General features: G+C 36.7%; 1 protein-coding gene across 4 annotated transcripts in view; it reads right to left on the bottom strand.

Moving 5' to 3' along the window:
• SLC12A2 (solute carrier family 12 member 2) overlaps positions 1-12710 on the bottom strand; it is a 63473-nt gene that overhangs the window by 24969 nt on the left and 25794 nt on the right. For all 4 annotated transcript variants that reach the window (XR_008233497.1, XM_052777088.1, XM_052777087.1 and 1 more), the window contains exons 7-11: positions 10420-10528; positions 9845-9972; positions 9672-9756; positions 5446-5594; positions 533-640 (exon numbers count right to left, since the gene is read on the bottom strand). Coding sequence is in view for 3 of the 4 variants with exons in the window: in XM_052777088.1 (XP_052633048.1) it covers positions 533-640; positions 5446-5594; positions 9672-9756; positions 9845-9972; positions 10420-10528 (579 nt within the window). In the remaining variant the exon portion in view is untranslated. The remainder of the gene's footprint in view (positions 1-532; positions 641-5445; positions 5595-9671; positions 9757-9844; positions 9973-10419; positions 10529-12710) is intronic.

Raw genomic sequence — 12710 nt, 5'->3', positions numbered from 1 at the left:
TAAAGAGAACTTGTAAGACAAACAATGAGATTAAATGGTTAAAAAGAAGGTAAAGCAATACACATTCAGGAACACCAACAAAATCAATATAAATAATTTATGCAAGATTTGGTAATTTTGGTAATATATTCCCTGAGGATTAAGATTCCACAGCTACAGGGTCTACTTCATGCTGTCTCCTTCTGTGATTACTTTGAGAAATGAACTGATCTGTTCTCTTTGTACATGCTCCACGGTTACTTACAATAAAAAATATCTAGGAGGAGTTTGTAGATTCCTATAATGTTAGTTACACCACAACTAGTTTCTAAACTAACCAGAAACACAAGAGATCTGGAACGAGTTATAGTCTAGCTACGTTTAGTAACAGTAACACACTGTTTTCTCATTCTAAGCAACAGGTAAACATTAGATCTTGTCAACTGGTATGAATCATGATGGCAGTAAGTCAAGAGTACCCTTCCAAAAATTCTGATTCAAAAATTCATTGAAATTATTCTTTAAAAGATTATGGGTTTCCTTCCATACTTACCTGGAAGATCTTAGGGGCACTCACAAGAGATGCTAATGCAGAAGACAGAGTGGCTGAAAAAATACCTGCAGAAATCAGTGGTGCAAATCCCGATACCATGCTCATCACCTGAAAACAAAATAGTTATTTTTTTAAAAGAATATGAAAAAGTATACTATACAAATGGATGGCAACATTAACTACACAAACAGAAAAATAAAATACTATGTACCCTCCACTTAAGAGCTGTTTGAATATCATGCATTCATATTAATGAATGAACTAGGGACAACTCAGGGGATATAAACGGATCCTAATTTCAGAACAACAGAAAGTGGCTTTTCACACAACATATAGTCCAACCATGTAATTCTCAGGTCAAAACAATCAACGGCAAAAGTCTCCATGGGCTCATAAAAGGATTAGAAGTATGTCAATGGAAGAAAAATACATTGGAATTTGTTACATATTTTGACTAGTCTACCACTGAGTAATATGGTCTCAGAAAGCCCACGTGACAAAACAACTAAAATTGGGGAACATCTTAGGAAAGCTGATTGTCTTTCTCAACTTCTCCATCACTTTAAGTTAGGTTTGTTTCCCATTCAAAACCACAACGATAGGACAAACTTGCTTCCTGTCTCCCCAAGATCACATCCTAGGACATCTTTGTAACCCCAGTGAGTGAAATACAATATGCAATTCCTGGTAGACTGGATGACTAACAAAACGATAAATGCTCAGTAAGCTAATGTAAAAGCACAATGTTGATAGACATTTTAAAAAAAAAATCCCAAATTAGAATGAAAGCAGTTTCTGTCTAATTGCCATACAGCCTAAAGACCCTCTTCTACCATTCTACCTATTATTTCCACCCATGGCTGCATCCAGCTTTTCATGTGTCAAGTGAATTAAGATACAGAACTGTGTATTTTAAAAACAATCGTGGTTTAATAGAGTCCTTTTCTTTAAGAAACAAAATCCTAGCTGCTTGAAGACAGCCAGTGTTTAAGAATTTGATACAGTCTTGAAAAAGCTGATGTTTTTAGTCAATGGACCAAACCCAGCACAGTGTCTTTCAAGCACCATGTGTCAGAATGACATTCTCCATCATTTGCACTGACTACTTGCCTCTTTCATCCTGGCAACCTCACTGAGAGTATCAGGAAAGGGAGTGAAGAAAGGCAAGAAAGATCATGCAGAAGTGTCCAGTTTTTAAGTTACTGTCACGTGAAGTTGTAAAATCTAGATGTCTAAAGCAATCCTACTAGGTAGGACATGCTCTCAGAAACAATATACGGGTGACTGATGAAGTTTTATTCATATTCCTAGGACTAAACGAATGATAAAATTTAGTGTTTTTCTCCAGATCAGACTGACAAAGACTGCTGGGTCTCTCAGTCAACTGAATCTCTATGCTACATCATGTTTCATTCGTCAGTTCAAGGCATGCCTTGCCTAAAGAGAGAAATTAAATAATTGCAGGTGCGTAAGATGAGAGTGAAGTAGCTGTCATAGAAGTGTAACGAATGAAGGAGAGAATCTCCTGAAGCATATTTGTAGTTGACAAGAAAAAAAGGCAGGACAGGCCTTTCTTTATTCATAGATGAGTAAAACTAATGACACATACATCAGGCTATCCCTCCTATGCCCAGGTTTGAGTCAGTTTTATAATCAACAGAAAAAGTTACAGTTGTAAATGCCAGTTTGCAACAACCCTACACTATATTTCTAGAAGAGAAGTTAAGGGTGTAAATGCTTTACTGACAAATATTTTAGAAAGAAACCTTTGCTAAGAAAGGTAATAAACAAGCATAGAATAATCTTTGTAGAAGCAGTATGAAAATTTTCTTCCCTGCAAGGATGGCTTGATCAATCTTCCCTGGAAGGACTTCTTATGGACAAAATCTATGTACAAGCCTCCATCACCTTTCTTCCCATACAATTTAAAACATTGTTACTTCAAGGCCTTCACTTTACTACACTCACATCAACTTCTTGCATTTAGTTCTTACAATCTACTCAGATTTTACATTTTCTTTCTAGGTTCTGTTCATTGCCTCCATTTATTTACACTATTTTTGAATATTACATCTGTTTTATAAATTTGAGAGAAATCTAAGATGCATGCAGATAATGTTTGTCCATTTTAAAAGCTAGTAAGTTAGATTACTAATGTAAGATACATCGGGAAGCTTCTTCTAAGCTAGGGGAACACTGAAATTTTCATCCCTGAAAGAACACACAGAATTGGAAGGACAGATATCTAGTAAGAATTGCCCTGTTACCACTGGGGTGGTGAATAGATAAATATTTACTGCTGATAAGGGACTCATTATGTTTGCTTGGCATTTACTGTTTAGACAGTTTCTTAAATTTCAAACACCTGGGATAATGAAACATCAAATTTTGACTACAGTCTCAGCTCTTTGGTCCAGACATTGTGGAACAGAAAAAAATGCCACATGAAACCAAGCAGCAGCTTCTTTAAAGTTAGATTTTTATAATACGGACAAAGCATTGTTCAACTCCCCCTAACTTTTTTCAAATGTTTCATAGCTGCCTTCCTTTGTAAGAGGAATGTTTTAGCAGAACTTTTACACTGTTTCTGGAATGGAGTTTCATGCTACTTTCAACTTTCATCCAAAGTTGACCAAATACTGCATTTAAATTACCCAAAGCTGTAACTTATTCTAGGGAAGTTCTAGGCTGAGGCTACAGAGCCCAAAACAAGTTTCTGAAGTTACTGTTCTACCAGGTGACAGCCTGGGCACAGAAATGTCACGGACACTGAGCAGAGAAATGACTGAAGCCTGTGAGGACCTGTAATTAATTTGCATTGACTACAACAGAAACTAAAGATGGTCTTTCCATGCAAGTCTGACTAAGCCTGTCTCACTAACTGTTCTCATTTTAAGTTTCTTAGCATCATCTAAGCTTTCCATAGGTAAATCATACTACAAGTTATTCATTTGCTGCCCAAACACATTCAAAACCTGAGCTGCCTAAGCACTAACTTCAAATCAATTCTTTGCTGTAAGAACTGAATGCAGCACAAAGTGTACCAAAGTGGTGAAGTCATCAGGCTGTGCACACGAGTAAGCTGGCACTTTCAACCTCAGAACCTGCATGCTAACAAGCTGTAAGACAAATACAACAATCTTTGCTCGCTTTAGAGATTAATTTATGTTTGTGAAGTATTTGTTCTCAGTTATTCAACCTACAGAAAGAAGTTATGTTTGTATGAAGAGCTTGAGGTACACAAGCTTGGAGCCGCCCCCAGTCCCCCCAACACACTGTGACTTGCATACATTAAAAAAAAAAAAAAAAATCTCCTTACAGCTACTATTCAGAGCTACTAAGTTGAGGGCAGTTCAGTTAGAAAATGGACAACAGTTTCTCTACAGGCAGACAGCCTCTCATGCAAACGATTTCCTACTGACATCTTCTGAGAATCAGACTCTTCTCAGAGATGCACAGCAAAAGCTGTGAGGATGAGAGAAAAAACAAACAGCAAGGGAAAGTCCAACTGGGTATTAGAAGAACAAAATTCCACAGAGAAGGTGGCTAAGCACTGCAGCAGGCTGCCCAGAGATGCTGTGCAGTCTCCATGACGAAGTTTCAAAACCCCAACAAAAAGGGGGGTGTAAGGGACACTGCTTTCTCTGTGCAGCCCCTGGCCTTGAAAGTGACTTTTCCTATTCAGAACCCACTGTTTTTTTCTACAGAGAGAAGCAAGAATAATTTGGGAGATTGAAGTACTCTTTCAACCAAATGCTAAGAAACTAGAACATTAATGACTAACTTACTAGAAGTACAAGCAACATCTATGGTAAGCAACCTTACCGAAGTTATGACTTATAAAGAAAAAGATACAATCAGAGGAAAGCACTACTACACCATTCTCAGCTGTACATTTGATGATACACTGGGCTCTTTCGAGCTTGAACAAATAAGGAAAGTCATCAAATTTTGCAGAATAATTATTTGCACAAGAGCAACTCTGATGTTTCTAAATACAGACTTTTTCTAAACTAGAACAAAGTAACACCACATAGATACTCAAACTGTTCCACTACGAAAATCTATTTTACTCTAATAGAATGGTCTGCACTGCAACATTATTTCAGCATGTACAAAATCAGTTTTCCAGCCAGCTTTGCAGGTAAGGCTGTCAGCTTAACATGTAAGTAGTACATATAAGGAGTACACGTACTACATGTATTTCTGATCAAAACCCACAAACCAGACACCTTTTTCATTAGTGGATTTCAGCTTAATCTCTAGCCAACTTTCTCTATGCCTATTAGAAAAATTCAATCGGCAATAAGTATGTTTTCCTTGATTTCTTTCAAACCCTTACCAATAGTTCATGGATATCTCAATTACCTGTGAAGTGTAAGTTGAAGACTATGAATTACCCCATGACTTCTAGAGAATTTTTAAATACGGTAACATCAGGTTTTATGAAAATTCACAACATTCTTAACATTAAAGAGGATACTGTGACAAATAGGTAAAACATTTTTTTAAAAGCATATTTTTTAACCAACTTAAGAAATTAAGGAACAAGTTATTGACAGAGGCTACCTATGATTACTATGCATCACTATTGAACAATAAGTACTTCTATCCACATCACTGAATGATGACATTCAGACATCTAAAGAAAGTTGCAGTCCTACCACCAAACCTAAGCAGTTTACTCAGAAGAAGAGTAAATATTTATACCACCTGTATATAAACACCCAAAAGTTTTTAACATAGTTACCTTATTCTTCTACATACTAGCTAGAGTGTACCACTTCACTATTCCAGATAAACCTTGTTTTTATGGAGATGGGCATTTTTAGCCTATGATTTTTCTTAATACGCAATTCAAAAAAAGAACAAACACAAAAGCCAATAAACAGGTTTAGGAGAAAGTTTTATACCTGGAAATTGTTCATCAGCCCATACTGACACCCTGTCTGACAGGATGAGAAATCATAGTTTAATTTGCAAGCTGCAGTAGTGCAATTTGTCAGCTCAGTAACAATGGTGTTATTAAGGTTCCCTGTGGCATCTCGAACAACACAGGAACCTAGAATGGACATAGTCACAAAAAAAAGGCATTAACAGATTGAACCTGAACTTAAGGACACGTGTCAAGATCAATTCCCTTTTTATGTAAGCATATTCTCGCAGAGCAACATTAAAATATGGCATTTACATTTTTAACACATTTCAGTATTAAGCACATCTTCACTATGAAGAACAAATACAAACAAGCAAACTAATTGTTCTCTTGCCTGAGATAATCTTCAGTTTTTTAATAAATCAGAGTCTAATAAGAAAAGGAAAGTTTTAGCACAGAGGAAAACAATGTCAACAGACTTGCAGAAGTTTAACAGCACAGTTCTATCTCAACATATCATTTCTCTGAATCATGAGTTTCTGCGTAGCTCTTTAATTGAAGTTAGTATTATGCACCATCACTTGACTTTATAGTTTCTCTTTTTGTCAGCTTTCTTAGAGGAGTGCATTTTTGTAGCGTATGTACAGATGTATGTAGACAGATGTGCACAGTGTTGCAGTTATTTGTTTTCCAGTCAATATGACCCAGGCATTCAACAAAATTAAGTAGTTTGTCATGAAAGCCTGCTGCAAGTCATTTTCCAATGCTTAAACAAGCCACCTCCTATGTTACTGTGGTATTTCAAGTTGGTTTCTTGGTGAAAAACAAAGCCACACAGTCCCATTCCTACCACATTTTTTTATAATTAGGTTTATCACTTAAATTGCTGTCTTCAATTCATCTATGATTATTTGTAATTTCACTGGTCAAGAAAATGCTGAAGATACAGCATTTCAGCCCTTAAGTACTAAGAAAAACTGAAAAGTACTAAAAAGCCTGCAAATCTTCTACTTCAAGGGTTTTTGTCTCATAAAGGACAAAACAAACCAGAGCACACTAAGTATTATTTAACATTCTATGGTTTAATAGTTGAGGTAGTCAAATTGTTTGGACACCAGCAGTATTTCCAGGAACAGGAATTAAATAATAAGTGGAGAAGAGGAAAGGGAAGTCTACAGAGTGGTAACCAATAGAATTCCCTTAATTTGGTCTTTTAGGAACTTGAATGACAAGGAAGTCCTGGGAACAGAACCACGTAACTACTGAGGACCTAAATAACTTACTTGCAAACTAAGGAGGAGGGCACAGATATGCTGCAAGCTTAAGTTTAAGTTTCTCCAATAACAGTCCCTGTTACCTATGTAATTTGTCTCTCATTGGGAAAATGAATTCCTAAATACCTATACCATATTTAGATTGCTTCCAAGCCATTAGAACTTGATTAACAGTCCACAATAACACCTGGTCCTGGTAGGTAGACATTATTTAATCCTTCCATTTTTCAGACTTATTTTTCAGTTACTTATTAGGCCCACTTGGTTAAATTTCAGTAAAAGCTATCACCTGTCTTATGCTTTTCTTGCAGGTACATGGAGGGGCTGGGGTTTTTTGTTGCTGTTGTTTTGTTTTAAATGGGATTAAAAGGTCTGTATGGGGAAAAGTTTCTTCTCTTCCACTACACAAGTATTCACCCCAGCCATTCAAGCAGTATATAATGGATGTGACAATATACTTACTAGTTGAACTATCTGTAGATAACATTTTGCTGGTAATAGATTGCAGTGGCAGACCCATTAAGCTGAGCAACCCATTAAATAGCTACAGTGCACTATCACATCCCTCCTCTTCCTCGTTCCCTTTTTCACAGTTTAGATCCAACTGGCTGGCAGGTCTTTCACACATGGAATCAAAGTATGACAGAAAGGGACAATGGCACCATGAACAAACTTAATGTGAGCCTTACTATGACAGAATGCAGAACAGAAGTGAGCTGGGCAAGCTCCATTCTCAGCAGAAGATACTTAGATATAAGTAAAAGTCCAGACATTTTATTTAACCCTCATTCGGAAAAGTTTTATTTATTTGTAAGATTCTGGCAATATTTTCCCTGAGAACCTTTAAGTCTTCTTTCCTGTACAAACAGGATTTCACCTTTTCATAGGCATTTATAAGCATGTTCTTGCCAAAGTAAAACAAGGTTTTGCCATGCTATAAGCCTGAGAAGGTTAACGGACCATCTATACCAAGTTATCTCCTAGCTACATGCAACCAGCAAGAATTCTAGAGATACTACCCTGAGTCCTTCAGACTGCAGCTGAGAGTGCTTAACTTCTCCAGTGCTACAAGCAGCTACAGTTAGGTTCTCATTAATTGTTTTACTTCCCGGTGTACAGAAAGCACATCTGAACCCTACTCAGAAGTTTGGGGTTTTTATTAGAGCTTCCCTTGGTTTTAAAGCAATAAATGTTATTCTTTGAAATATCTTTCAAGAATTTTGATATAAAAGTTGCTTATGCAATCATCATCCTGCCACCTGCACGTCTGCATTAGTCCCTTGCTAAAATATGAAACTGCACACTTTCTCCTCACAGCTGTTTCTTTTTGAAATAGGCTGCCTAGCTCTAGCAGTAGGACTAGTTATTCTCCTCTTCTAAGCCTTCTCTACTCAGTTTCTTAACCCTCTTACTTACTGCAGAGCATGCAAATACTGAGCTAAATTCAGAATGTCACCTCCCCCTTGAGACATGATTACTCAGTGACATTTACCAGCCCCTTCAAAGTTTTAATGACTTCCTTATCACTACTCTGGAAACTTAGAGTGGGGAATAGTGTGTGGGGAAAAGAATAAAAGTATTTGTATTTGTCTGATTCCTGACCCAATGCCTCAAAAAAAGCTGAATTTCACTCATGCCATAATTTCTGACTTCTGCAACAGCACTGGCCTTTTCTAACTAGCAGAATTCTAAGTGTAAGTTATAGGAGGCAACTAAGGCAGGACATTTCTGATACATCAATTTCATGTTCAGTTGGTTTTGCAAACTGTTCCTTTCGCAATATGAAAAATGAGGTTTTTCATGTTTGAAAGATGATCAAAGTATTCCATTAACAAATTAATATTAATGAGCATTTTGCTCTCATGTGGGTTCAAGTTCTAAAGTATTCAGATTTGGTAGCAGAGGTCTATGCGGTCAATCTAATTAGGAAATAAGTGTAGGTCGTTACACTGCATAAAGCACAATCACTACAGAGCAATTATTTGGCAGACCTACAGCACAATGTCAGCCAACAGAGGCAGACTAGCAAGATTGATATCTTTGGAAAGGAAGTATCGTTAGTGGCAAGATCATTGGTACTCCTATAAATGAGAATTTCATTCAAAATGCAGCACAGCTAAGATAAGGCAAGGTTTTTCCAACAAGAAAACTGATTACTGCTGCCAGAAACTAATTTATGTGACACGAATAAAAACATTTCCAATCATAGGCAAGAAATATGCAAGATATGATTACATCTTATGTTCTTAAGGTTACTAGAATAGAATTATGTTATGGGAGGGAAAAATCTGGTTGATCATTAGTGCTCTAGAGCAAAATTGATAGAGCGACAAACCCCAAGGCAACTTCTAGAGAATTTCAAACCACTGTGCAGTGAGGAAGACCAGAAAGAGAGGTTATACAAGACTCAGATCAGTCTATGATTGTTTTTCCTCTTTTCACATGAAAATAAAACTACAGACAACGTTTCTGAACACAGTAACACTTCTGAAAGTGGGCTGGCCAGATGAAGGTACCACTCACTCTCCTCTCTCTACTGGGGAATTACTGCTCATGCACCCTCACCAAAGAGCTGTTTGATCATCCCACAGTTCACTTCAGATAAGTAGCTGACTACCATCAGGTGTTTGTTCAGTGAGTATTTTCTGAAAACACACATTTCTAATCCATGGATTATCCCACTGCTAAATTGTAAATCTTTCAGTATAAATAACTGCAACAAATGAGGAAACATCCATGTGAAGTCTTTTGTCATCTTTAGTCTGAAGCAGCCACTAGTCTTCGGAAAAATATCATTCATTTTAGGAAATTATAAAATGAGCTGAAAATTGAACCTCCAGCAATAAAAATTAGAAACCTCTGGCTATTACTTTCCCATGCGTGAAAGTCAATTACATAATGACTTTACATAATGAATTACACAAACTGTATCAAAACACACCCTCAGAATGAATGTGAAAGGATAAAGTTAAAAACATGCTCTATTTACCTACAGATACTGCAATTCCTATGTAAACCAGTGTTGTAATTAAGATGGCCAACAGCGTTCCTTTAGGTATGGCTGACTGAGGATCCTGAAAGAAAAATGTCAGTAGACATTGATGACAGTGATAAATGTACACTCAAGTGTTTGTGAACAGTATTTGCTAATTCACTACTCACCGCAAGATCACCTGAGATATTTGCACCAGCAAGTATGCCAGTTGCAGCAGGGAAGAAAATAGCAAATACAGAAAAGAAAGTTTCCTCGTGTCGGAAATCCGGTCCAAAATTCTCCATAAATATTTCAGCTGTAGAAGAAGATTTAAGTCTATCAATATTCATATAGAAGCTACAGTATTAGCCCATTCCAGCCATTATTAGCTCCATGAAAAAGCTGAAAGTCACAGCTGTATGACCTTCTAAAAATTAAGCGTAGAACATTTAAGTCCTAATTCATCACTTCGACTCAAAATAAAAGTCAACACAGTAAACATAAATTGCCTTTAAAACCAGAAAAAGTACTTAAGAATATCATCCAGCTTTCTTAAAATTTAATATAATCGATACTAAGCAGGCAGGACCAAGTTTTGGCCCAATAGCTTTAAGAAACAGTACTGCAGAAGTTTGAAAGAACCAGGAAAAAAATCTCTATAGTTAAATAGGACTATGAGCTATTTTAGATGTTTAACTTAATTATGAAAGCATGTCTCCTCTTTGTAAAGATATTATTTACAATTCTAACTGTTCCAACATACCTTTATAACCAAAGAAACCTTTAGGCTTTTTGCTGTCCAAAGGAATAAATGTTCCTATGACAAAGTCTCCAATAGCAAGTATAAGGATCACCAGTAAGACTATCTGTGCCTGAAACATAATGATTCCAGTCAGACAGAAGAACTTGCTCTTTTTCACAGTTTCAAGCTTCAAAGTTGTGTTCTAAAAAGTCAGTATTTACTTGATTCCAAATTCAGTTTAGCCTTCTCTGTTTTCCACAAATAAATAAGGCAAGCTGGAGAGAACATGTACCAGGATTTTACAAAGAAATAAGAATAATTTGTAAGTTTAACCTCCATTCAAAAGAGAATGTATTACTGTAACTCTCAAAATTATACTTCTAAAGACAAAATACTTAAAAGAACTATTTTCTCTATAAGCCTTCCAGGAGGAATGGATTTGAGTAGATTGAAGAATTCACAAGAAAAGAGCTAAATGCACACAAATGCTAGGAGTATTGCCTTATTAACCATGATCATAATACTTTGCCTTATACTTTAGTATGTGGTATTTACTTCACTAAGAATTTGTTTACATCAGGAATCAAAGAGCTTTTGTTTGCTATTTTATGCAACAGACTAGATTCTCAACCCTTGTTTATGAAATTAAATTTCAGACTACCCCAATTATTTGTTAATTTCCAGTTTTCTGGAGACTTCTTGCATTACAACCTAGATTTTTAGCCACTGTTCAATAAAACCATTATAAGCCCTACACGTGGAACAAGAAGTACTTTAAACCATCCAATGCCTCAAAAGCGTGAGCAAAGATAAATCTAAGCATTGAAGAGATGGTTCAGGTTTCACATTTAAATAAGCAACGACACTGCCCTGTTATCTTTTGTGTTATTTGATTCCTTATAAAGGCATATGCCAGTGGCTCAGGGAAAGCTGTTAGTAGTTTGACTTTTTTTCAGACCTAGGATCAGAACTTAATATGCAATTGCACTGTGGCATTGCTGATTGTTACAGAACAGTTTTCAGCTCACACAGCCTCGCAAGAAAACAGGGTAGTACAGTGATAAACAGAGCATGACAGCCAAGAGCAGAGTTAGAAGACTACCTGAAGAAACCAGTTTGTGCATCATATTTAGATCTCTCCTTTGCCAAGCCTAGAGAATAGGTAAGAGGTGTAAGGATGCAGCTGGGTGCTTACAAAAGTCTTCAATAAGCCCAGAGAATTCAACATGAAGTTACCACAGAGCAACTGCCACAAGTAGATTTATCCAGTAACAAACCTAGGCCTCTCCCTGAAGCTAAGACCATTTTCTTACTGTCTTGCTTACATTCAAAAGTCTCAGACAAAGAAAGGGCTTCTAAGACTTCAACACAAGGAGCTGAATCATAAGAGATCACAAACTCTGAAAACCATTTTTTAGGCAGGCTTCCCGGGTATCCCAGCCTCTCTTAGCTTTTAGATCTACTTCAGAGGCATTATTATAGATTCCCCTTGTCCCATTTTCCAAGGCATTCTCTAAGTCATGGGGAAGGCATAGGAGAACATTGTAGATACTTTAATCAGGAGGGAAGTATTAGTATTTTGCTATGCTAAGCTGTTAACCCACATGAAGTGCTTGTCTGACAGGTTCAGTTGCTTACTATCACTCCTACCTGCCTTCTTCCATGATGCAAAAAGCAAGTCAACAAGCCTTGATTTTTGCATTGAGCACAGGATTTTTGAAAGCTACCTATTTCCTAGTAAGGACAATGCTGCAGTGATACCACAGTTCAGGTTTGATATAGAAACTTTCAACAACAGGGATATTTCTATGCAAGCTATTGTTACAGAATTGCTCATGCTACAGAGCAAAACTAAGGTATTTCTTGTGACTTTAAGTGACAGTGGCCAGTGGGTTAATAACAACTTATTCAAAGGAAAAACTAAACGGTTGAGATTAAGGAGGAGAGTATTGTTCGAAATCAGATGCATAAAGATACCACTACAAATTGAAGTTACAGACAGTGAAGGACTACCTGAGAAAGGTAAGCAATTTTTACAGAAGTGTGCTGTTCGATTTAAAAGTACATGCCAAAGTCAGTTTCTGTAGATTCTTTTCTCCCTGTGGTAGATCCAAGTAATGCAATTGATCTTCACTTCCTTTTTCTACAAACTCTATTTCTAGGGCTGGAAGCAACAATGAGAAAAAACCCTCTCTCGTTTTGATTATGAGTATCATCATCATCTTGATGCAGGAGCTTAAGAAACTGTTATAACACTTACATGAAGAAGCTCCTTCAGCTGCCTCTCACTGCAGAAAATAGGAGCCAATGTG

The sequence above is a fragment of the Harpia harpyja genome, chromosome Z, assembly GCF_026419915.1.
Source record: "Harpia harpyja isolate bHarHar1 chromosome Z, bHarHar1 primary haplotype, whole genome shotgun sequence".
In the NCBI taxonomy this organism is placed as follows: domain Eukaryota; kingdom Metazoa; phylum Chordata; class Aves; order Accipitriformes; family Accipitridae; genus Harpia; species Harpia harpyja.
The sequence above is the reverse complement of the archived record's forward strand: the minus strand, read 5'-3'. Positions and strand labels throughout refer to the sequence as shown.